Genomic DNA, 25,662 nt, shown 5'->3' with positions numbered 1-25,662 from the left:
TCAAGCGGACCAGACCAGTAAGATAACAGAATAATAACCTATAATCAACCCTATTTTCCCCCATTTGTTTTAGTGTACATTTAACAAACTATCCTTTTAAAAATGAAATGTCTGAAGAAAAATAAGCCAACAGAGAGCAGAACAGCCATGCACATCCAAGGTGAGTCTGTAAACTAGGGCTCCCTCTTTAAATGCATTTATTTACGACATCCACCAATACCAGTGACGTTTCGAGATACATGCTCCTCTACAAACAAGTCTGAAGAAGAGCATGTAGAATAAATAAAGACTTTAATTGTTATTAGACACAAGTTACAATTAAATTTACTTCAGCAGCTTGAGGTCAGGTGTTTAAGGTAATAATATATTAAAAAATATAATATATATATATGAATATAAAATGGATGATAAAATCTCTTTCATCTACAATATACCATTCCTTCAGCAGCCTTTTCACAGTCAAATAAATAAATAAATGTGTGAACTTTCTTCTTTAAAAAAAATAAGTGCAATGTAGGCACATTGCTGTCTGCTGTTTGATGTAAACCTCATCATTTTTTTTAAAGCTTTGTTTTGTGTGTAAATAGTTTTACTGTACTGTTGTAATAGTTGTTTTGTGTTTAAAATCCTGGCCAGGGACAAAATAATTGCAAATTAGAGGAAGCTAGGAAGTATAATATACACCACATTTTCCCAGTTGTCTGTGGCAATGCCTTATGTATAGTCCCTGTTAAAATAAACAATAAATAAAGAAATAAAAATAAAGTTTTGACCCTGCACTGACACAAGCAATCGAGGAGTGGGGAGTCGGCTCTTCTCTGTGGGAATCGACTCTTCTGATTCACTACCAAACATCGGTTCTTTAGCTCGTGACACATCCGTTGAGCTCAGACCTTCGCTGGAAAAGAAAGGATTTGCAAATGGAGGTGGCAGAAATGTTCACCCTTTGAACGATAAAAGGTCGGTGTGTTTATGTTTATAGCTGCTAAAACACAACTTTGCCCAGTTCCTAAACCACCCACGTTAGTTATTGTTGGGAAAGGACCATTTATCTGTCGTTTTGTGTGTTATTAGACGCTACGTGGAGATTTGTAGCAGTAGCCACGAGCTAACCGTGTTTTCTGTTGTGTTGTCAGGAGGCTTAGTGTGTTTGTCTTCGTATATTTATATGTAGTTGTATTTGTTTTTATTATTTACGGTTATTAAGATAATTTTAGACTGATTATGACTTATCCGACAGTGCGAACAACTAACATAAATAATGTCTTTTTGGAAATTAACCCACGACACGTTCGTAAAATACACACGAAAGTTTTTTACTTTCATCGTAACAAAGAAATCATTGAAGTTATATGACAATAGTGTCATTAAAAATACAAAATGTCATTAATATCAGTCCATGCTCTTGTAATTATTTAACTAAACTTTTTTTTTTTTACATATTTGCCGGTGGTTGATTTGTTATTGATTGTACATCAAGTTAATATTTTTCATTTGTTTTTATAATTTTTGTAAATATTATGTATATAGTATATTGTGTATTTATTTTCTGTCTAATCAAGGTTTTATAGAGTAATTGTGAAGTTCACCCAGGCTGAGATTTGTTTTTATTCCACACAACAAGTGGGAAATTATCTATTCAAGTAGATTTTTACTTTTAATTCATATATACATATAAAAAACAAACTTTGTGATCATCTAGAAAATAGCATTGCGTTTTTTTTGTGTTGCTTTGCCTGAATTGAACATTTCCTTTCCAGGGATACTTAATCGGACTTATTTACTAATGCGTGTGTTTTCACTGTTTCATGTAGTAAATACACCTAAATACGTTTTGCTTAATTTAATTAGGTTGTAGGTAATGTTTGTCAGCAGTGGTTTAAGTTGACTACAAACAAACCTTATTAAGTTACTTAGTCGCGTAGACACTGTGAACACCTGTACTTGTGCCCTGTGAGGTAACAACTGGACTTTGGTCATTGCTGCCAATATAACTTAAATATCTTTATATCTGCTTTGTGCGTTGAAGCTACTGGACAGTGAATTTCCCGTGGGATGGATAAAGTATATAATCTGAATTTAAATATTCTATGTAAAGCTGTAGCCATCGAATGTTCTGCGTTATTTTTGTCTCATTGTCGACTCTCCTCCCTCCTCTGTGTCAGATACATCGAGCCATGTCCGAATCTCTGTACGAGAAGTTTTTGGCCCCGGAGGAGCCCTTTCCTCTCCTCTCCCAGAGGACCAACCTCAGTGATGTGGGGACCCTGGACGTCAGTGACTTTGGATGTCAGCTCTCGTCCTGTCACAGGACGGATCCTCTGCACCGTTTCCACAGCAACAGGCAAGTAGAGTCGTCATCCGACCCGTCTATGACGAAGACAGAGTTTCAGAGGATGTTTTTTATTTGTATTTTTTATTTTTGCTTGACATATTCTTTTCTAAGGTGCAAATCTTGTGCGAGTGCATAAACACTAATGATTTGTACATAATGCTTGTTTGTCTGTCACTAATCCCAACACATGTCCTCACTATAATCCTCACTAAAAAAAAAAAGTAAATCTCTTGTTCTTCCATCAGCTTCTTTTTTATTTCTCCGGGGGGGGCGGCAGTAGCTCAGGAGGTAGAGCCGTCGTCCAATAACCAGAAGGTTGGCGGTTCCCCCCTTTCTCTAGTCTGTCCATTGTGTCCTTGAGCAAGACACTTAGTGGTAGTGGAGTTTCCAGTGTGAACTCCACAGGTGTATGATTGCAAGGGAGTGATGTTTGGTTTTTGTTTCCGTCAGTCTGCCCCAGGGCAGCTGTGACCACTGAGGTAGTTTACCACCACCAGGGTGCGACTGTGTGAGCGAATGAATAATGTATTCAATGTAAAGTGTCTATGATAAAGCACTATGTAAAACTGATGCCTTAAATATACTTGAAAGTTATGAACAAGGTCAGTCTAATATCTGAGAGACGTTGCACCAGCTGGCACCAGTTTCAGTATGTTTAAGCATATGTTTGTCAAAAAATAAAATAAAATCTGAACCCTGTTTCAATTTAATATAGCGTTTGAAGTATTTGCAAGCCAGTGTATCCTGTTTTGTATTTGTAGTGACCACAGGTGATGATATTTACATGATATCAACACTAAAAATGATGCCTTTAAACTTTTATAAATGCCCATGTACCCTCTTCTATGTCTGAACCGGGTTGATGCACCTCTAACTCCCCACACCTTTAAAAACAAACAAACATAAAAATGCAAGCGTCTTTATAGCCATAGAACACACATAGAACAGAATAATCACAACAATGCACTTGCATTTGAATTAAACTGAATCACTGTAACATTTTCAATATAATGCAAACACCAGATATATGTAGGTAGTATATTTATATAGATGTTGATGTAATGTATATATTTTATATTGTGGGATGGGAATTTAAAAGGGCTGTGTTACTGTTTTTTTTTTTTGTCTTTGTTTTTTGGTTAATAGTTCTTTATTTTGTATCTACAAATGTTTATATTTTTATACGTTTGAAATGTTTTAAATAAATTCAATTCAAAGTTGGGCGCAAGTTTCCACTTTTAGGCGCAAAGAGGCTGGATGATGGATCAGAGGCAGAAAGCAGATAAGTTGGGTTGAAATGTTACAGTTGTTTCAGCCTTTTTTAACAAAAATTGTAGCATCTGTAAATGACCGTGGAGCCAACACGACCCCATCATCATAACACAGCGGGTTATGGAAATAAAATTGGGAAGTCGTTTAAAATTCTCTCGTTTCGGATAATTTCTCTCCTCTGTCGCCTCTGATTCCTCATCGTCTCTTGGTTCCTCCTTCATCACTAACTTTGGCTCAAGTTATCCCACCCGACAGCATATACACTTTTTTTTCTCTTCTGCCATCATATTTTTCATCTCGTACTCCCCCACCAAACTTTGGGAGTCCCCGATGTGTAGAAACAGTTGTTGTGTTTGGTTATTTTGGCATGCAGTGCTTGGTAGTTCCTACCAGAGGGCAGGTTTACACCAATAATTTTTTTGTTTTTACTCTGCGTCAGTGGTTTTGTCGTCACATCCAAACCACACTCTGGATTACTGCAATTAGACTTAAGTAGTTCCTGAAGGAGGCCAAACTTCCTGAGATTTTATTTCCTTCTGGACGTTTTCTCTCTCTTGGACGTCCAGTTTGGGTCCAACAAGACCCAAACAAACAACATTTTTTAAGGCCGACACAGTGTCATCTCCACAGTTCAGTCCAGCTTCAGGTCGTCGTGACCACATCAGCTGTCTGAGCTCCTGCCTGTTTGCTGACTCATCGCTGCTTTTGATGAGGCCGAGGGCTGTTGTGTCAGTTTAACAGACATGTCTCATTTGTTCCCAGGGGAGAGGACACATCCCCGACCAAAAGGGAGTTCGTCCCATCCTCACTTCCCCTCTATGCGATCTGTGTTTTTGAATTTCTATGGTCAAGATGAACTTTGTCGTGTGGTCCACATAGATTCAATTATAGGAAAATAGACTCACGCACAGTATTCAGTTTCTGGAAAGGAGATTACATTTTTACTAAACGTCCGTTGACCTGTTTTCTCAGGTGGAACCTTACTTCCTGTGGGACCAGTGTGGCCAGCTCAGAGTGCAGCGAGGAGCTCTTCTCATCCGTGTCTGTGGGCGACCAGGACGACTGCTACTCCCTCCTGGACGACCAAGAACTAACATCACTGGATTTGTTTCCCGAGGGCAGTGTTTGCAGTGACGTTTCCTCCTCTATCAGCACATATTGGGACTGGTCCGACAGTGAATTCGAGTGGCAGGTAGTTACATCGCTGTGCTACTTATACTTTTATACGTTTTCATTCCTTAATACATACAATAAGCCATTTTGATGAAAATCAAACTGCATCTGGAGATTTTTTTCTAAACTGTCTGTCTTACTTCGCTGTCCTCCCAGTTGCCAGGAAGTGACATTGCCAGCGGCAGCGATGTCCTCTCTGACATTATCCCGAGTGTGCCGAGTTCACCGTGTTTGTTTTCCAAGAGGAAGCCGAAACCCCACCCTCATCGCAACCTGGATGAATTGCCTTGGAGTGCCATGACCAACGACGAACAAGTAAACAGATCCATGTTTTTAACTTTTCAACGTTATCAGAGTGCTTAGGGTTACCAGCTTTACCTTTAAGGCACTCGAGCTGCTGTTTTATATCTTTTATTGTTTTCAGGATGTGGGAAAGTATTCATTTGCATGTGGTTAGAAATAGGAATGGGTACAGATACTTGGTACCGGTGCTGAAGCAAACGTTAACAGACCGAAAAATGTCAGAGCTTCATTTCGGTACCACTGGGTTTTTAATTGGTGCCAATTAGCTGTATTATTGCGCCAATGATACACGTGACGTCAGTTTTTCATCTGCACGGATGGAAGTGAACCTTAAAAATGCCTGAAAATGGTCAAAAGTTTGACTGTACTTCACCTCAAAAGATGCAACAAGTGCTCGAAGGAGATATTGTGCAAGAGAGATAACACCTCGAATTTGATTAAACATCTGACGACACATTAAAAGACTAGAAACATACCGTCTTTGATAGCATGAGAGACCCCATGCCACTGTTTATATTAGGATAATTATGACAGTTTATTGTACATTTTACGTTATTTCGGTTAATTTATTTCTTAGTCGAATTTAGATGATTTAAATTAATATTCTGTTCAACTTGCACGTCACAAAATGCCTTAAAAATAAAAACGCACCTTTTTTTGGACAAAGTTTGTATGTTTTACATTCTTTAAGCACCAACACAGTTTTGAAAGTTTGGCCCAGGTGTTTGATAAAACCTTAATGATCCATCTCTAGGCCAAGTCCAGAGGATCGGGGAGCGGGTGTGAGTGGGGTGATTACATCACCGTGTTTCTATCAGGCGTTCACACAAATGAAGAAAAACAAAGGGTCCGCACAGGCTCCATATTTTTCTTTTTCAACCTGGGACCTGGATTCAAAGGGGTGTGGTTTCCAGTCACAGGAAGATCTGGATCCGTCATTGACGACAGGCGGAACCGTGCAAGACCGATTTCAGCGATTTCACCCTAGAAAAAATCGTGGCCCTAGTTAGAAAGTCAATGACGCGTGGACAAAGCGTCTCACATCTCCGTCTTGTGTGTTTCCAGGTCGAGTACATCGAGTACCTGAGCAGGAAGGTCAGCACGGAGATGGGTTTGAGGGAGCAGCTGGACATCATCAAGATCATCGACCCCTGCGCTCAGATCTCTCCCACCGACAGCGAATTCATCATAGAGCTCAACTGTCTGACTGACGAGAAACTCAAACAGGTGAGACGTCACTCTGAAACAATGAAATGCTTTCAGAAGTAAAAACAAGGTTTACTAATTCCAGCATCTCAGATGTGAAGATTTTTACTTTGTTTTTGAATATCTGAAAGTTATTTTTTTATCTATTTGGGATCTTTATTGAAAAAATCGTTAATACACTGAGAAGCTTATCAGCAAAAACTTGTGAAACTATATTTATAGCTGCCTATTACGTAAAATAAGTACCTTAGCAGTTTGTTTGATATAAAACCATTTGTAATATTTAAAGTTAATGTAAAATATTACCCGCATACTCAACTTTTCTATTTTTTAATTAGTCACTAACTAGTAAAAGTATAATATAATTATGCGTCAAACTTTCAGGGAATGGAAAGAAACCAGTGAATTTATTTACAATGCGAGCGTCAAAGGATTTTCCTATCCTTTTTTATTTGTCACTTGCTTTTGCGGTGGTCGTGTATTAAAAGAGCAACGCTGAGCAGAGTCGTTATTTACCTGTGTGACGTCACCAGGTGCGTAACTACATCAGAGAGCACAGCCCGAGGCAGCGGGCCAGTAGCACCAGGGAGGGCTGGAAGAGGAGCAGCCACAGCAGCGCGAGCACAGGCGGCGTCAGCGGAGCCAGCAGCAGCAACGCCAGCATGGTCAGCTCCGCCAGCTCCTCCACCGGCTCCACGGCCTCCAACTCCGTAGCAGGTAGCAGAGATTGGCCCGTCGGAACCTCAGCGGCGCCGGCGTATGTTGTTTCTAGTCGAAAAAATGACCCTCAAATGTAACGTCTTGTGCTCCAGGTGGCACGGCCTCGGCCTGTAGCGGAGGCAGCGTTGCCAACATCAGCAGAGCTCACAGCGACGGGAACCTCTCCAGTGCTGCAGAGCGTATACGAGACTCTAAAGTAAGAAACATGTATATGTGGAACTTAGCTTTACCACCATGTTTAGGTGCAATGTTTCAGACCCCTGATTTAGCAGTTGCAGCCCATCTAATATGACACATATGGTTCAGATTGACGCTGTTAGGCGTCATCTGTTGATTAAATGTTGGAAAAATCGGGACTCGTGATGTAAAGTGATGTAGTCAGCTGATTTGGATTTGTTCTTTATCTCATAAATGACGTTCGCTGAATTGGTTCAAACCAGCAACACCCAAATTATACTGTGACTGGTCATTAGTGCTCGTTTAACAGTGGCAATTTGAAAGTTTGTCAGCTAAAATGAGAACCCACTCACCAAGTGTTCACACATGACCTCAGGGTCAAGTACAGGAAAACTAGCCGGTGGAGATGAGCAGTACAATAAAGACACCGTGACCTGAGTGACTGGAGTAGAGTCATCCTGACCTGAGACCGAAAAGAAACCAGAGTGGGACACGCATTGTTATTGTGAATGATTTCCGCTGCTCTACAGCTGAATGTGGTGATTCCCAACCACTGTGCCATGGAAAATTATCCAATTTCACTCAATTGGTCAGAAAATTATTATTTATTTACTGTAAATAATTAGTTTGTCTATGCCAGAGACATGTAGTGAGAGGCAGAACAATTAAATCCTCTTCCACTAGAGGGCAGAAGGTAGATAATTAACCTACCTGTTGCCATTCAAACAACAGAATAAGTCACGTTGCTTGGAGTGAGACAGCAGTGATAGAGTTATATAAATACTGGAAGAGAAAAGGTATTCCACCCAAACTGGGTCCTAACGTTTCTCTATCCCCCCGCGTTGTCTTTCCAGAAACGTTCAAAGCAACGTAAGCTCCAGCAGAAAGCGCTGCGCAAGCGGCAGCTGAAGGAGCAGCGGCAGGCTCGCAAGGAGCGACTGAGCGGACTGTTTCTGAACGAGGAGGTGCTGTCGCTACGGGTGACGGAGGAGGACGACCACGGCGACGACCTGGACATACTGATGTGACACCAGTGAATGAATCAGTGCTCCCTCTACGCCTGCTCTATGACCAGCTAGCCGCCACCACAGAGCCCGTAGGCCGCTCTGATCCACATGGCTGCATGCGTTAGCTCTCAGTAGTGCGTTTTGTTACTCGCCGCGCAGTAATTAACACCTTCCAGTCGCCTATAATTTAACTCAACATATTGCTCGCTTATACTAGTGTAACATGCTAGAGGCTAACGCTGCTACAGCTAAGAAGCTTGCAGATACTAATGAATATGTGCTAATGATATCATTTCAATTACATACAATTAGAGAAGAAGATTTGCTTATAGATGCTCTACCCATTGCTACTAACACAACCACCACTGACAGAAGGACAGATCAGGCAACACCAGCGGAGTTTGGCTACGTTACACCAAACACACGGCAAAGCAGGGCTGGGCGGTATGACCAGAGACGTATGTCACAGTGTTTTATTTTTCACGTATCATAGCGTGTTCTCAACATTTTCTACTGGTTGGGAGAAGAATTAATACAGTAGATTGATGTGGAAATCCGGGGGACAGCTTAGAGATAAAAATAAGTAATTAACTGTTATCAAAATTAAATGAGGAAACAATTACGATTTAATTTATTTGAGGTATTTATTCATATTTAAACTGTTATGTCTGTAATGTCAATAGCAGCGTGACCAGTTACCGTAATAACTATAGTCTGCGTGCAACATTTTTTTTCTCATTCATAAAAAGCTAAAATTTGGGTCACTTTCGGGTACAGCAATAGGAGAAATCGGGGAAGAACAACCAACATAGCGCCTTTTATTTGGGTCAAGTCCTCACCTTTCCATCTTCACCACATCTTGCAGTGATGCAGTGGCATCATGCGTGTTTAGAAGCGCTACATTGTGCTGAAACAGCGCCGGTATATTAAAAATTAATCTCAAGAAAACCCGTTTTTCGGTATGAACCGGTATACCGCCCAGCCCTACGACCAAAGTTTTATTTTTTTACACCGATACAGAAAGAACTTGGCACCAGCTGATGATATTTTATTTAATTTGATACCCATACACACAGACACATCTTTAGGAGGCCATATATGCTTTAGCCAAACTCTGCTGCACATTCTGTTAAAACTGTAAATTCCTCGAGGTAAAGTCAGGGTGGAATTAGTGTAAAGGACCAGAACGTGTGTCCCCTCACAGGAGGACACGTCTGGAGGACACGACATGACAGTGATGATGCACAGATTTATTTTAATGGTGACCACCCGTTAGTCTGGAAACAATTCGAGCAGGATCATGTTTAGGGTTTGGACCCTGAAGCGAGCTGGTCTGTCTTTCTATCTGCTGCTGCTGCTGCTGCTGCTGAGTGTCGCGGTCCCATTTCACTTTTAAGGCTTAGAGGGAGCACTGAAACCCTGCATGTTTAAATCACACTGAATCCTCGTGTGGCCCACTAACTAACAACTTGCATTATTATTTGCATACACCCGTTAAATTGGCTTACCTGTGTTGTAAATACGTGATAAATAACTTCATATTTACCGCTTGCTTTCAAGTTTTCCTTCGTGATAAATGATTTAAAGTTTTTTTTTTCTTTTCCTTTTGTGTGTGTGTATATATATATATATATCTTATATGACAACATAGTGAGGTAATTGGTCAGCACAGTTTCAATGCTTCAAATTACCACTGGTCCTTTGGGATACTTTAAGTCTTACTTTGATGTATTTAGTTTCGAACATGTTTGAACTGTTTTTTTTTTCCTCACCTTCACTCCTACTTGAATGATTTCACTACAATGATTGGCTTCAGGCATTTAAGCATTGGTCGTTGGTTTGGTTTTTAGCGCTAAACTTGAGCTGGTTTCTTAAGAGATGTGCTGAGTTTACTCTGTTCATATATTTCGGGTTTAGAAGAAGAAAACAGCTTTTTGTGGATTTGTACCTGTCATGCTTTTTTATTTTTTTTCCCATCTTTGCTATATTGTTTGCTATGTTTTTTCTTTTCAGGGCTGTGACTCGATCAACTACTTCAGTTCCTGCTTTCCTTTCTGATTCTTTTAAGCTTGGCCTCTTGTCTCATGTCTTGTGTATAGAGTTAATAATTACAGCAATTATGTTAACGAACAGCTTTACGCTTTCTGTAGCATCGAATTAGTTAAAACTCTATTTTGGAAAATAAGATAATTTTGAAGAAAAAAAAAATCAAGTGTGATGCAATAAAGTTATTTGTGCAAATAAGGTACCATGTAACTGCTGAAGATGAAATGGTATTAAAACAGGCTGAACAACAGTTGTTTCTGTGTAAACAAAACTTTGTGATTCAGGAAAATGACTCTAAAGCAGTCGGTGACATTATTAATTATACAGCTCTTAGGAGGTAAAACATTTCTACCATCAGCTACAACGACAAACCACTACATTGCTTATTTTATTTTTTTTGTGGCTTGTGTGTTTGAGTACCACGGATTCTCTGTCACTGTCGGGGCTGCGGGGGACAATGTGCAGTCCACTCAATGGTTCTGATACATCGTGAACTTGATTCAAATAAACAGACTTGTACATGGTTGCATCCTATTCTCTAAAATTGTTTTTATTTTCAGTAGAAAAAAAAAAAGAGAGCAGAGCTTCACCCTCAGCATCCATCGCTTACTACCGGTGTGTGGTAGGTTAAATGCAGAGGACAAGAAAGTCTTTTTTTACGTGAATGAACCAGCTCTTTACTCTCTACCACTGTTTTGTTATTTTCCATCACAACAGAAAGCTGTTATTTTCCATCTTAACGGTCAACTACAGCAAATGGATTAGCAGTTACGGTTAATTAATGGATAGTGTGTAGAGGTGGTTCAAACCTATAAGTACCTGGATCTACAGCAGGATCACAAACTGGCCTGACTGGCTGACATAAACTCGGTATACAAAAACAGGTCAGAGGTATTTCTATTTACTTACGCGACTAGGATCGTTTAATATCAGGTGAAAGCTGCTGGACTTGTTCTACAAGACTAACGTTGCTAGCGCCCTCTTTTACTCTGTGGTGTGAATGAATTTCCTTCGGGATAAACTATCTATCCATTTGTCTATCTGTCTATGCTATTTATTTTATAATATATCATATGCATCATATTTAAATCATATCTCATATTCGTTACTTCGTTCATGCTGAAGTTCAGGCTCTGGGCCGAGGAGGCGGAAGAGCGGAAAAACCACACGAAGAAGAACAAATAAATCAAAGGAGACAGAAGAAGAAGAAAAACGCGGAAGTGACGCACTAATGTTTACAAGGCAGCTCAGTCGCAGTCAATAGTGTACGCAAATGTGATAGCATTTGTCTTCATACTTCACGCGTTTCTCCGCGCAGCTTGTTGATTAGTTTACTTGTGTTGTTTGTTTGTTTATTTCTCGATGGGGGCTCACGGGGTCCTCGGGAACGAGCCTGACTCCATCGACTACTCGGTGCACGAAGCCTGGAACGAGGCCACCAATGTTTACCTGCTGGTCATCCTGGTCAGCTTCGGCCTGCTCATATACGCCAGGAAGTAAGGACTCACTAAACTAAACACTGTAAACATTTGGACCACACGGGACTGTGGTTCGGTCAGAGCCGTGTCTCCGGTTATTACACGAAAAAAAAAGCAAACAACGTAACACAGCCTTCCATTTTCGAAAACGAGAAGGAAGAAGCTTATTTAATCCCACCCCTTATGAATTTTCTTTTCCATTTTTCATATAAACGTGTATATTTAGACATATTCAGACCTCGCTTCATCCCTACACCTGGTGACCACCATGTATTTGTACCGCAGCTTAAACTGACTCATGCTTGGACATTGCTTTAGTATGAACATGCATTAATTCATGCATTCATATTCACATACAATATAATTTCCTCCGGTTTCCCGTTACAACGAGTTAATTTCCTCTGTTTTCTCGAGATCTCGAGTTACAAGAAACCTGTTCAATACAATCTACCGTTATATAGCAAATATTAGAGCACAAAACTTTGTTTGTTGCAAAGCTTAACTTCCCGAGATAATGAGCTAAATAACTCGAGATCTTGAGAAAACAGAGGAAATTACCTCGTTATCACGGGGAAACGGAGAAAATATGTTAATATTTGAACGCATGGCCGCTTAGGGCTTCCGTACTTTAGCCCCCTCCTCATCAGTCTGTTCCATAACTTCACTCCACAAATGTTTTTAATGTTGTGAGGGCATGAAGATGTTTTAAATTAAGTTCTAACCGCCCTCTTTTTAAAACAACAACAACAACAAAAACAGTTTCTGAATGTTTCCTGGAAGTAGCTTCTTTATTGCCTTTATTGACACGTCACACCCAGCTGAACAAGGTCATGCGCGCTTTTCTTCTGACGCATCCACATCTAATATATTCCAGTCAAAGCTGATGACGATGTCTGTCCGTCTGTCTGTCTATTCGCTTTAGAAACAAGAGGAAGATCATGCGCATCTTCGCTCTGCCTCCCACCGTGGGCAACAGCCCCGAGCCCAACTTCTACGACAGCCTGCAGAAGGTGCGCCTGAGGCAGCAGCTGGAGATGTACTCCATCGGTGAGGACCAGAGCAGATGCAGAGCAACAACATTTTATCATTTATTCATTATTGCAGTCGCAGTAACTCTCATACCATATGCAGAGATATGATATGCGAGTTAACGCATGGAGGAACACGAGTGCCATACTATTAATAATAAAGCAAGATCTCTGAATACAAATACATTAGTTTTAAAATGTATTCATTTAGAATTCCTGATTTCTTATTTCTTTGCATGTTTGTCGCACTGTAATGATTCGGATCATCAAGCAAAGATAACACAAGTAAATGCAGAATGCAGTTTTTAATGAAAACCATTTAAAAATATTTACAAACATGCAAAGAAATAAGAAACCAGGAAACACATTTTCACATCGATGTAATTAGCCAATAAATAGTCAAGGTCTCGGCTTTCACTCTCTTAAAATGTGCAGCACTTATCTATCAAGAATTTAAATTTTAATCTTCAAGTTTAACACCTAACCCATAGATCGTAATCGTTCATTAGCTTCTGATTGATGCTCATTTAAGAGCAACTAACAGTGCAGATGTATCTCTTGCTAGAGTTTGTAATCATGGGGTTATGTATTAGTTAGCTGCTCTTTCATTGCGTTGTTTTACTGTGTTTTACTAGAGCAACTCACAAAATGTCAGAGAAAGGCTCAGATGACAAAGCAAATACATTTTTTGTCAATCCCTTTTGTTTTGTTTGCTCCATTTATTAGTTGACTAAAGAGACAGTGTAGAAAACAATAACAATGGAGGAAAAGGGTGTGTCCAAACATTTAACTGGTACATGCACATGTTCCTAAAAAGACATTATAATTATAGATTGTAACTTGGAAATAAATTCAGTAACACTCATTTCTATTGTACAATAAGTCAGATTCAGTGACCTTTTCTGAGTGACCACTACATGAAACTAAGCTTCACACATTAATTGAGACTTTCCTCTTTTTCTTACTCAGGTTTAATTAAAGGCACATTTTTATTTTTGGGTTTAACACTCGTTTAAACACTTTCACGTTCTCCCCTTCTAGCCAGGAAGTTTGACCAGCAGCAGGGACAGGCGGACAGCGTGCAGCTGTCCATGGAATGAGAACAGGAGGACATCGAGCCCTTCCTGTCAGAGAAAACTCTCCCTGCACATGAATGGAGAACGAATCGGACGACTGTCGCAGTCAGACTTTGTGGAAAAGACACAGCCCCCCTCCCCCATCTTTGCTGTTTCTGTTTGTGTTTGCCTTCTCACTTTATCTCATCTGTTATACGTGGAGAACATACAGCTGGATGGATTTTAGCGTGGGGCGTTTTGAGGAGTGTAGCATCCTGCAGGCCTGCAGTGACGTTTGCTGTGAAATGTCCTGTATCTGCAGCACGAGTATTTTAATCGGGGCACGAGGAGAATAAAAAAAAAAAATGTCTCCCTGGAAGAGTTTTTTGCACATGGAACAAGATCCTTCAACTTCAACATAAGCTCTAGACAAGTTTTTGTTCCATTTATTTTGTATTTGTTTATTAGATATGTGTAGATAAGTGATCAGTAAAGTAATAATTCTCAAATGTGACAATAAAGACACACTAGATGTAGATTTATCTGTGCGTCATGTCGGCTGTTTTTTTCATTTTATTTATTGTTTTTTTATTTTATGTTTGTCTCTACATAATTTTCACAACATTTTGACTATACCATACGTCACAATATCAGTTTAACATGCTCATTAGAGTAGATGTCACAATTTAAGCATTGATCTCAAAGTAAAAAAAAAAAAATAGCATGGGTTCAGAGATCTGTATTTGAATTATTGTAAATAAATTCCACTAATTGATTATTGTGCAAATTAAATGTTGGTGAATCACACCTTCAGAAAGTTTTTTTCGTTACACTTCAACACATCTTAATAGAAAACCCATAATTATGATGCTATCCCAACTATTTATACAGTATATTACAGCACTGGCGTTTTGTATCAGTCCCATCTTTAAATTAACATAATAACGTGGATTTAGTGACTTATAGCAGCAGTCTGTACTTCATAAACACTGAATATAAATTGTTGAGACGTGGCATTATATGCACAAATTTATGTACGATTAAATGAAGTAACAACATATTTTAAGAAAACTGTTGAATTTAGGTAGTTCACGTTACGTCTGGATTCGTTTGACCCACTCTTTTTAAATTATTGTAAATTTGTAAATATTTCTGTGAACACGGTGGAACGAATTGGACCCTATTAACACTGTGGGAGACACTTTAAGAGCAAAACTAATCATTCATTGATCAAATAATGCGAAGACGAGTCTATATTCTTGCTTACACGATGATCAGCCATAACATTATGACGGTGATTATCTGGGGACACATCATGCAGCAAGAGAAACCTTTTGTTCTCCAAAGTTTGTTGTATTAGAAGCAGGAAATAAGACAAAGGGGAGGATTCAAACAACCCGAGTCAGTGCAGGAAAAGACACAAAGCGGGGGAACGTTCTGCTTGGGTCTGCCTCTCGCTTTCACATGGAAGCGCCGTTGGAAGACCATGTGCATCCTTTCGTATGAAGCGGTCGGCCTCCGAGCTCTTCCGGATTTGAATCCAGGCCAACATCTGTGGGAACGAGCTGGAAAAAGCACGGAGGCCACACCTCGCGACTCGCAAGATGTAAAATATCTGCTGCTAACGCCTTGGTGCCAGATACCACAGCACAACCGCCCACAAGTCTAGCGGAGTCCACGCCTCAACGGGTCAGGGCTGTTTGAGTGGGAATAGCGTGACCGAGACAGTATTAGAGGAGCGGTTGTGATGTTACGGCTGATCGGTGCATAACAAAATAACGTGATTCAGTTCAGGACTCAAATCATTACTATTATTATATGCGTTATGAGAGAGTGAACAGTTAGTACCCAAGAAGCTCTCAGACGTCACCAGGTAGGGAGCAGGTTTTATTGGCACGTGAACTGCTCAGTTTGTAAGAGATGAATGATTCTTGGTCCATCGACAGGGAGGAGGTGTTTTTTTTCTCAACAGTGCAACAGTTTAACATGACACAACGCGTCCGCTGACGACAGGAGGAGGGTCCCATACACACAACAAACAGATAATCCCGGTGAAGGATCAGCGACGGGAATGATACAGTAACAGACGATACAGTAAATCTAAAAGCAGACGGGGAATGTTTCTTTCAAATCCAAACAAAACCTTTAACCAAGCGAGTTTGCGCGTTTGTTCAGTCGTACACATTCAAACCCTACGAGACAGCTGACAGCGGCAAGTGGGTCCTGCAGGACCGACATGAGATCAAGTAGTTTAATTACACACAATCATACAATCATTAGCAGCTGATAGCTTCAGCAGTGTAAACATAGCCATGGTGTGAGCACAACCTTGGAAGGGTCTTACTTCCCGCAGGAGCCTTTTAAAGCTTCTACATTTTCGGAGGAAAATATACAAAATGCTCCAGGCATGAAATAAATTGTACAAAGCGAGTTCCCCTGCACCTTGACCTATGTGTATAGGGCAGCAAAGAGTATAAAAATAATATGAAAATGCAATTATATACAGAAAAAAAGGCAGCTGGTCATTAACAGCGATATAAGTGCAAGCTGGTTCCACATCGGTCAAATTAAGTTCAAGTGACGGGAAGTAGCGAGACGCTCATCTACAATGCAGCGCGCTTTATTGAGAGGCTAAACTTTAGTGTGGTCTGTGAGGACAGACGTCCGCGTCGTCCACGGGGAGAGTGCTGGCGTACGTGGACCTCCAGTCTCTGAGGAAGAGGTCCTCCGCTTGGTTCTGCAGAGTCTGCTGGCCCTGTTCCACCGCGGAGCCCGTCTGGTTCACCACCAAGCCCACGCCGGCCGTCTGGGTGAAGTAGTTCTCTGACCAGTTGGACGTCCCTGGGAACGGAAACACCACAAGAACGAGACGCGGTGACGTTTCTAGTCATGGTCACAGACACACGTGTTGCTTAAATTTTGCTGTAGATGCATTTTTCTGCAAGAAAGGAAACTGTTCTTAATGTAACCTCCTGAGACCCTTCGTCCTCATATGGGGACGTTAAGTTTTAGGTTCGTCGCAGCTTATTCTGCTTCATTTAAAGTTTTATCTTCATAACTAGATACTGGTGTAAATACATGATAGTGTAAGATATTTATGCTTATTAACTTTTCTAGTTTAATATGACACAAATTCTAATAGTAAGAAGCTATAACTTTGCTAATTAGCATGTACTCGATTGAGGACATTGGGACTTCATTATTTCAAATTCTGCTTGTACACAGCAACATTCAGACATGAAAATTAATAGTTTTCTATTTTGTTACATATTGGTGACTTTATCATAATACTGAGTAAAATAATCCTTGTGTGCACACATGAGGACACAATTTTTTTCCAAAAACTACTTCCGGGTTTTCATAGTTTTTAGGTTCTACTAATCCAACACCAAGAGAAATGGAGAAATTAAAAATGCATACCAAGTAAAACCTCAGGTCTCAGGAGGTTAAATCAACCACTTGAAAGTAAACTGGCATTTTTCTTTCTGTCTGTCTTTTTATTTTCATTTTAAAAGTGTAATTAATTAATTAATATAATATGCCAAATTACTGGTAAATACCAATGGTGGCAGGGAGATATTTAAATGGATAAATCAGTTCATGAAGTGCAGCTTACCTATATAGACCACTCTGTCTGTAACCATGTACTTGGCGTGGTTGACCCGTGCAAAAGGGATCTTCATCTGCTCTGCTGTCGAAGGCACCGTAAAGACTTTCTAAACGGAGCAACAATAAAAAAAAAATAAATAAATAAAAAAAAAAGGCAACATCGCATCAGTGCGTTAAATGTGTTTCAAGCCGCCAAAGAAACAAAAGCTCCCAACGTACCACGTCAATGTCACATTTCAGAGGGTGTCTGTTGAGGACCTGCAGGGACTGCAGGAAGACGAACATGGAGGCGGGCGAGTGCTGCCAGCAGCTGACCATCAGCCTGACCTGCACCCCCCTGGTGCACGCTGCAGAACGAAGGACCGAGTCGATGGCCGGCCACAACCTGAGAGCACAACAACCGTTACTGTCTAAATGTCTCGTAAGCAGATAAGAAGCAGAGGACTTTTTTTTTCTGTATTTTCACTGATACATAGTTTAATCCTCACTCTCAACACATTGTTACTATGAACGCTAAGAACATCCAAGCTGACTATTTATGTTAATTTGAGAAGTTTATCAGCCACATGTCGCAGCAGTTTCAATAGCTGCGTTTCCATTACAGTTTTTCGTAAAATAAAAGGGATATTTTTGAAATTTCATTAAAGTACTTTGTATGTGTTTCTATTGAAAGGAGTTTTTTGAATGAGCTGTACCTCTGATAAAGTCTCGTATTGCGTTATCCCATAATTCTCTTACATTGTCGTCACGCGAGACTACACTTTGAGGAAGATGGACGTCAAATGAACTGGTCACATGACCCTCTGCGTCATCTCCGGTGACGGGGAAATGCAAAAAAAAAGTGTTTCTATTGCACTTTTGAGGAAAACTTTTACATCGATGCGTCTGAAAAACCACCTCATGAGAGCGTAAAAGTGTTTTAGAGGTTTTTCTAAATGTTCCATTACCAGTTTTTATTGCGATATTTAGGTTTTGTGCATTTTCTAGAGGTAATGGAAACGTAGCAACTGATGATCTTACAGAGCCACAACAGCTGTAATAACCTGGATCTAACGTGATGTGTAACTGACTTTGAGCGTTCATGCAGTCAGACACTTCACATTAAATGACTCTCCCGTAAATATACTGTAGGTGGATCTTTGCGAGAGGAGTCTACCTGAGCGGCTCTGTGAACTCAGACGTCGGAAGGTAGTCCATGACGGAGATGTAAACGAACTTCTGGGCGTCGTTGATGACGGACAAGATGGTGGAGAGGTCGTCGGAGCGGCCGCGGGCTGAGATCTGAGGAGGGGCGCTCTGCAGGAGACGAGATACAAGATGAGTGTAAGAGGAAGAGGAGCCTCTCACATATACTGTATATATTCAGTATATTACTACTCGGTCTAAGGAAAGGCAACAGAAATATTTTTCAATTACGTTTTCTTAATCAAAGGTTAAGCGCTTGTTGAGAATGAATGTCATACATCTTTGTCAATTAAGTTGACATTAAGTACTCATTATGATTATCTATACGCTGTCTTTATAGTGCATAGTGATCAATTCTAAAAAAAAAAAAAACCTTATTACAAAAGCCCATTTCTAAAACATTCCTCCTGAAGGAAGGAGACCGAGTCAGGGTCGAACTTACGGAAAGGTAGACCCGAGCGGGGACGCCGTTGAACTTCAGACGCAGGGGGTTCTCGGAGCTGGACAGGGCGGAGAGTCGAGCAGGCCAGTACGGTGGGAGGGAGCCGTTGTTCGAACCACTGAGGCTCCAGTACACGCCGAATATCCGATCGGCGTCCTGAGCCAGGCAGCTGCAGTTCTCCACTGACAGACCCACCTCCTTCACCTTGGGTCATAAAGAGAAGAGAGCAGGCGCACGGCAGAGGGTTTTAATTGTGTCCTGGAAGCAGCACGGCTCACATGTCTATTTCTAGGTGTTTAAAACCTGCACACTCCATTAAAGGACTTAAAGGTTTTTTGTCTGTACCTGGCTCAGAGAGCGCCAGTCCATGTTAGCACTGCCCACGTAGAAGTGCTTCTGGTCAACCACCCACAGCTTGGTGTGGACGATGCCTCCAGTTACAGCCTTGAGGTCCACCTCCCTGACCTCTGCGCCTGCAAAACACAGACCGAGGCATTAATTAATTAATCCATAGATTCCCTGCGACTCCACAACGTCTTGTTCCTGAAATACAAACACACCCTCACCTGTAGAAGCCAGCGCCGCCGTGTCTTGAGTCGAGGTCTGGGGCGAGTTGACGGCAATTTGGAGTTTTACACCTTTGGATTCGAGCTGCTTCAGATGCTCAAAGACCTTTCTTCCCTGAGGAGCACAAACAGAGTCTGAAAACTCTGGGTATAAGGACTTGATGTAATATATATATACTGTGAGACGTGTCCGTAAGACCGTCCTGACCTGAGAGTCGGAGGAGTCCGCAAACTCCAAATCGCTGCCCCGCAGTGTGAAGTAGAAAGCCGCGATGTGGACAGAACTGTTGGCATTGTGCAGGAGATGCAGCCAGCTGTCTGCGATGCTCTTTCTGGGCCGAGGGGAAGACTCGTAGAGGCCGACGGGGATGCTCTCCACCAGATGCACTCTGAATAACAGAGAGGAGAATTCAAGTTATGGTTCAAAATATTCAAGGAAAGACAAAACAAAACAACAGCTTGTCCAACAACAACAACAACAACAAGCTTGAACCAAACCCTAAACCTAAACCTGTCTGACGCAAAACTCTATTAATCTCATTGTGAATCTTACGTCTAAACAGGACTTTATACACCACACCCAACAAGGTATTTCCACAAAACGCTGTTAATTATTTGTTTTGATGAGGTGAATATAACAAACACTTCTAGACTAACCTCGCCAAAGATACACTTGGTGACACTACTCACCGACAGTCTGTGCTACAAGGCTCTGGTACTAAACCAACTCCCTCCAGCCAGTGCAGCTCGAGCTGAGCCGTAAGCTGAGCCACAGACGTGGGAAGCCCGTAGTGCCAGACGTGCTGACCGAAGCCTCCGAGAAGCAGCAGGGTGGTGGGCAGGAACACAAGGAGGGCAAAACTGCAGCATCCCGACCCCTGTAACACAAGGGGCGTGTACGAATGAGTTTTGTTCGCAAACAGAGCTTCGGTCCGCGCTGAATTCCGAAGCACGAATAGAAACGTGTCGCTCACCTTGGTGGGACTGCTCGAGCTCGCCTCGGCTTGCTTCTCTGGCGCTACAGTGGAAGTAGATTCATCAACATTAGCTGTTTTCTCTGCCACATCTGGAAACTCTGACCGGTTTATTGGTGGTTCGCGGATCTCCGTAGCGTCCCATAAAACACTGCCCTCAGATTTCTCTTCCGGCAAATCTGCTTCAGATTCAGCATCTGATGAAGGAACACTCCCCTTTAATCCAGCCACGTTCACGGGCTCCTTCTCCCACGGTGGTTCTTCGTCCATAATATCTTCCACCTGGCTGACTACAGCTGTGGGGAAGGCCTCTGCAGACTTGTCATTGTCTCCAGAGGCAGTGGGGGTAAACCTACCTTTAATGCTAGCGCCGCACTTCTCCGCTGCGTCCTCCAGCGGCTTCTGGCCGAGGGAACCCACGCTTGGAAGGAGGCCATCTGGTGTGGTTGCAGCTTCAGTTTCTGCGGTTCTGCTCTTGTCTTGCTTCGGTCTGAGGGCAGGCCTGGGGCTTGCAGTCATAGAAGGGGACTGCAGCAGAGACTCGGATAAACTCCAGCTCCACGGAGAAGCAATTATGGAGGCGTCATCCGCAGCAGCAGCAGCAGCTTGTTCTGTGCTGCCGAACACAGCGGGAGGTTCAAAGCCAAGTTTGGGGACGTGGACCGACGGGTGGGGGAGGGTGGTTTCTCTGGCTTCCAGCGGTTTAAGCCTCGGAGCCTCCACACCACCGCTCTCAGCTTTCTCGGGAGGCGGAGCCGCTTGGACGGGGCTGTCTTTCTTGGGGACGGGCGGCTCCGGTGTCTGGCCGACGTTGGTGGGTCGTTTGTGGAAAGTAGGGATTCGGGAGATGGATTTCCCACTTCTGCGCTTCATGTCGTCTTTCTCCTCGAGTTCTTTGCTTAGAGCCTTGTCTTCGACCTGGAGGCGGTCCAGCACAACACTACAATCTTGCAAATCCTGAGAAAGACAAAAACCTTTGCCATAACAATCGTTTTAGAAGCGTGATTTCCACTCACACTGCACACGACTCATTTGACTATCTATGAGGCTAGCAGTTCAACAAACACAAACATCTTCCAGCTTAAAATCATTCAGTTATCCTGCTTTTTTTTTTTTTTTTGTCAAAAGAACAAAATAATAATGCTGTATATTACCTTGAGAGACTTCTCGGACAGAGAAATGACTACAGTAGTCACACCTATTCAAATTAGCTCTGGTGCACCTCAGCATAGTTAATAAAGGCGTTACCACGACTACGGCATCATTCAACTTCACATTCTGATGCAGGTTATAACCACAATCATTTTCATAAATACACTGAGCGGGGGTGACCGACACATTTCTGCAGCTGCCACATCAATCCACTGACGTGTCATTGCATTTCATAATTGACTTTATATAAGTTTTACTATTGTGTTTTTTTTTATATAACATAATGAGTCATACTGGTCTTGTGGTTCAGAGTAGCCAATCGAGTGAGACTTCTGTGTCAGCAACTTTGTTCTAAGCTTTTTGTTGGATAAAACTGGTAGAGTTAACTATGGTTATAAAGACTCTGAGTTGCAATAAGAAGCCGTGACACAAAATGCAGAGTGGGGAATCAGACGGAACTAGAATGAATGTATTTTACTATGTAAAGTTTGCTAACTGCTATGCAAATTAATTGAATTATCTGATTTTTATTTTATCTTATCTTGTGGTTTTCATGAGTGTTTACTTTAATGTGCAACGAAGCTATCGAGTTATTTCCCTCATGGATCATTAAAGTCTGTCTAAGTCTAATAAAACTGAATTAGCATGTAGTTGATAAACTAGTTTCTGGGGCTAATGTTAAAAATAACAGCACATGGTTTAGGGAACAAGTACACGTACAAAAGTGTAAATATGTTACTACTGTTACAGTGGTGCCATGTCATGAGTGATTAGTTTGTTTACATTTGTGCATTCTGGTTAATTGGGCAATTAATATTGTGTAAAACTGTAAATGCCTTATATTGTAAAGATTAAAGTGTAAATCAAAATGTTAAAGCTTTGCTTATTTTGAGTGAGACCAGGATTTTGAAACTGAAACAATAAGACAACATTTAAATTATAGGTTGAACTTAGTGTTAACTGATGCTGAAATACAACCAATAAACAGCGATAACTATTTTTACTACATTTCTTCATATGCTAATTCTTGTAAAGTGTTATTTTTATTTCAGTTGCTGGAGCCTATCCCAGTTGTCATCGGGATAGAAAGGCGGTGTACACCCTGGACAGGTCGCCAGCCGATCGCAGGCTTAACACAGAGACAAACAACCATTCACACTCCCACCTACAGTCAATTTAGAATAACCAATCAACCTAACGAGCATGTCTTTGGGTGGTGGGAGGAAGCTGGAGTACCGGAGGGAATCAATGGAGACACAGGGAGAACATGCAAAAAAGCCTGAGTCACACTTTTTATTTTATTTTACTTTATCTTTCTTTTTACTTGTGGTCCTCAGAAGTGTTTCTTTTGTGCAACTAAGTTACCAAGAAATTTCCCTTGTGGATCAAGTCAATCTAAAGCTAAGTCGAAGTCTATTTGGGGGAATTATTAATATTTACTTCATGTGAATTTAACTTTTAACTCAAATCTTCGGGATCATTTGGGTTCTGCTGTGCACTGGTAAACAAGCAGGTTTAATATTTTAATCAGATTTGTTCTGCGCGAGGAGGCAAAATAAGATTAAGACACTTCCGCATTCGCCTGGCAACACTTCCTGGTATCGATCCCATGCTGCTGCTGCACTGCCGACGCCTCACAGCATCACTTCTTTGCCGGGTTTGTTGTGGTCTGAGAGAGTGAATTATAGATCCTACCGTCAAGTCTGCATCCCCAGCAGCCTCCTCCTGCAGCTCGGCCGGCGGACTCAGGTGTCTCTCCATCGCTGGTCTCTGGACGCTCTCGGAGTCTGACTCATCGGAGTCCTGACAGGACCGGATCGGTAATAACCACAGTTAACAAGAGTGAAGCCGCAGTGTAATAAAGCATGAAGCTGCTGCTTGTGTGCAGTCCGCAACGCATCTTCCCCATCCAAATTATACAATAGGGAAATAAAGATGAGCAGAGGTGGCAGAGACAAGGACCTTGAGCAAACTCTCAGACTATAATTATATAAGACTAAAGTATCATATATTGTTAGCTTAATAGCATAAGAGTCAATTATGTGTGTGCAGAAAGAGCGAGTTTTCCATAGCATAAGACATTCTTATTAATATTATCACTACTGTTCTGTTATTGTTAACATATTCTATGTGATGAAGCTACCAGACTAAATTTCCCTGATATAAAACAGCATTAGACTAGTAAAAACTCACCATGCTGCAGTAACCAGGTACCGATAAACAACTTTTTGTGTTGAGGTCCACGCTCACGGTGCAGTATTTCCGTTAGCTCCCAACTAGCTAACTTTATGCTACCCGGTTACCTCAAGCGTGCACTAAATAGGTTTAAATGCTATTTAAAAAATGTTTTTGGAGTTAATTTGTAGATCACTCCTAGCTCCTGGAGTATATTTCTCTTGGTAGTCCGCTAATGTCGCTGCAGCTAGTTGTGTAGCTACGTGGCCGACCGTGGAGTGGAGGAAGAGGAGGCGGAAAGTCTGAGTAATACAAAAAAAAAAAGGAAAGAAAAAAAAAATACCCACCTCGTACACGACTCTCCGCCGCAGGCGCATCGACCTCCTCCGTTTCGCAGGCTCCGGTAACTCCACCTCGGGGGCCCGGCCGGGTGCAAGGGATCTTCGGGACCGCAGAAGCATCGGCATCTTTGGAGGAGTTTTAATGACACCAGGCTAACAACGTAAACAGCAATAACACGGACACGTTTGTCTGCTGCTGCTGCTGTGGCCCACGGCTAATGTAGAGCTGTGATATAGACAAAACCCAAAAAATAATAATAATAATAAAAAAAAACATTAAAACCACGATTCGCGGTGATGTACAGTATAAACAACCCGTGCGTTTAATGAGGTTTTGAATCATGCGTTCAATGGACAAGTAAACAACGAATTGAAGAGACCGCGGTTTCCTGGACTCGCTGATTGGCGGTTGGAATCCAAACGGTGGCCGCGCCCATCAGACGTTACGCAGGCCACACAATGCGGAAACAAACCGTCGCCATTTTAATGATGGGACGTACGGCTCTTTCCTGAGAGTCGACTCTTTTACCTCGGCTCTCCCCAAATGGAGTCGTTTCTTTCACCCATCGAACGGCTCTTTATTTATGAATCAATTTTATTTCGAACAACTATTTGGACAAAAAAAATATAAATCAAAAGAAACACAGCCCTTCTCTTCGAAAAAAAAAAGAGTAGGAAGAGGTACGCACTTTTTTTAATTCCTACCACTTTTTAACTATTCCTCAGTTTGTAACAACATTTATTTTACATAAACATCCATATAAATAAATGTCATAGTAGATACATTGCATTTTGCAATAACTGCAGTAAATTTCTTCCTCAACTTCAATGTTTATCTGTTATATAATACAGTGTTTCCCAACCTTTCTTGAGCCATGACACATATTATATTTTACATTAGAAAAATCCCATGACACACCACCAAATAAAAATGCCACAAAAAGCACAATGAAATAATGATCGTGTACCCATCATCTATTATTTGGAGATGGTGTTTAAGTTTGCTTCGAGCCATGGTTCACCACACACCAAGCATAACAGAGTCAGCTCGGTTGGTTCCCCCGGTAAAAGTAATTCTGAAAGAAAGCTAACTTTCATTGTTTTGTCTTGCGCTCACATTTTTTGCTTTCTTCTGACCACTTCTCAGGCTAGGATCTTCATCTGGCTCAGAATTTTCTCCAGGACCCAGTTCGGATTGAGTACTTTTTCTTTTACAGTATTTATCCATCACTATCACCACTGTTTCACTCCAAGCATCATGACTTATTCAATTGTTTGAATGGCAGCAGATAGATAAACAGGTTAATTATCTAAATTCTGCCATCTAGTGGAAGATGATTTAATTGTTCTGCCTCTCACTATGTGACAATGGTATAACACAGGTGAAAGAACATTAATTATTTACAGTAAATAAAAAA

General features: G+C 41.3%; 3 protein-coding genes across 8 annotated transcripts; 2 read left to right on the top strand and 1 right to left on the bottom strand.

Moving 5' to 3' along the window:
* Positions 1–880: 880 nt before the first annotated feature.
* Positions 881–10,768, top strand: fam199x (family with sequence similarity 199, X-linked). The gene is made up of 8 exons (XM_047585596.1): positions 881–960; positions 2,166–2,344; positions 4,580–4,799; positions 4,937–5,095; positions 6,149–6,310; positions 6,823–7,006; positions 7,102–7,205; positions 8,041–10,768. The coding sequence occupies exons 2-8, from the start codon at positions 2,178–2,180 to the stop codon at positions 8,212–8,214; spliced, it is 1,170 nt and encodes a 389-aa protein (XP_047441552.1). The 5' UTR covers positions 881–960; positions 2,166–2,177; the 3' UTR covers positions 8,215–10,768.
* Positions 10,769–11,437: 669 nt separating this feature from the next.
* On the top strand, positions 11,438–14,342 carry smim19 (small integral membrane protein 19). The gene is made up of 3 exons (XM_047585256.1): positions 11,438–11,735; positions 12,640–12,764; positions 13,787–14,342. The coding sequence occupies exons 1-3, from the start codon at positions 11,602–11,604 to the stop codon at positions 13,843–13,845; spliced, it is 318 nt and encodes a 105-aa protein (XP_047441212.1). The 5' UTR covers positions 11,438–11,601; the 3' UTR covers positions 13,846–14,342.
* A 1,327-nt stretch (positions 14,343–15,669) lies between these two features.
* pld7 (phospholipase D family, member 7) lies at positions 15,670–24,705 on the bottom strand. 6 transcript variants are annotated; one of them, XM_047585250.1, is made up of 13 exons: positions 24,251–24,703; positions 23,424–23,531; positions 20,933–21,533; positions 20,577–20,620; positions 20,293–20,480; positions 19,811–19,991; positions 19,603–19,717; positions 19,382–19,509; positions 19,037–19,240; positions 18,566–18,705; positions 17,629–17,794; positions 17,417–17,516; positions 15,670–16,641 (listed from the first exon to the last, which is right to left on the bottom strand). In XM_047585250.1, exons 1-13 carry the CDS (start codon positions 24,368–24,370, stop codon positions 16,439–16,441), a joined length of 2,298 nt encoding a protein of 765 aa, XP_047441206.1. In that variant the 5' UTR covers positions 24,371–24,703; the 3' UTR covers positions 15,670–16,438. The 6 variants fall into 6 exon arrangements, with proteins under 6 accessions (XP_047441206.1, XP_047441203.1, XP_047441200.1 ...); XM_047585247.1 differs by having other exon boundaries at positions 20,577–20,773; positions 24,251–24,701; XM_047585244.1 differs by having other exon boundaries at positions 20,577–21,533; positions 24,251–24,705.
* Positions 24,706–25,662: the final 957 nt, after the last annotated feature.

This window comes from Mugil cephalus, chromosome 5, assembly GCF_022458985.1.
Source record: "Mugil cephalus isolate CIBA_MC_2020 chromosome 5, CIBA_Mcephalus_1.1, whole genome shotgun sequence".
Lineage (NCBI taxonomy): Eukaryota > Metazoa > Chordata > Actinopteri > Mugiliformes > Mugilidae > Mugil > Mugil cephalus.
The sequence above is the reverse complement of the archived record's forward strand: the minus strand, read 5'-3'. Positions and strand labels throughout refer to the sequence as shown.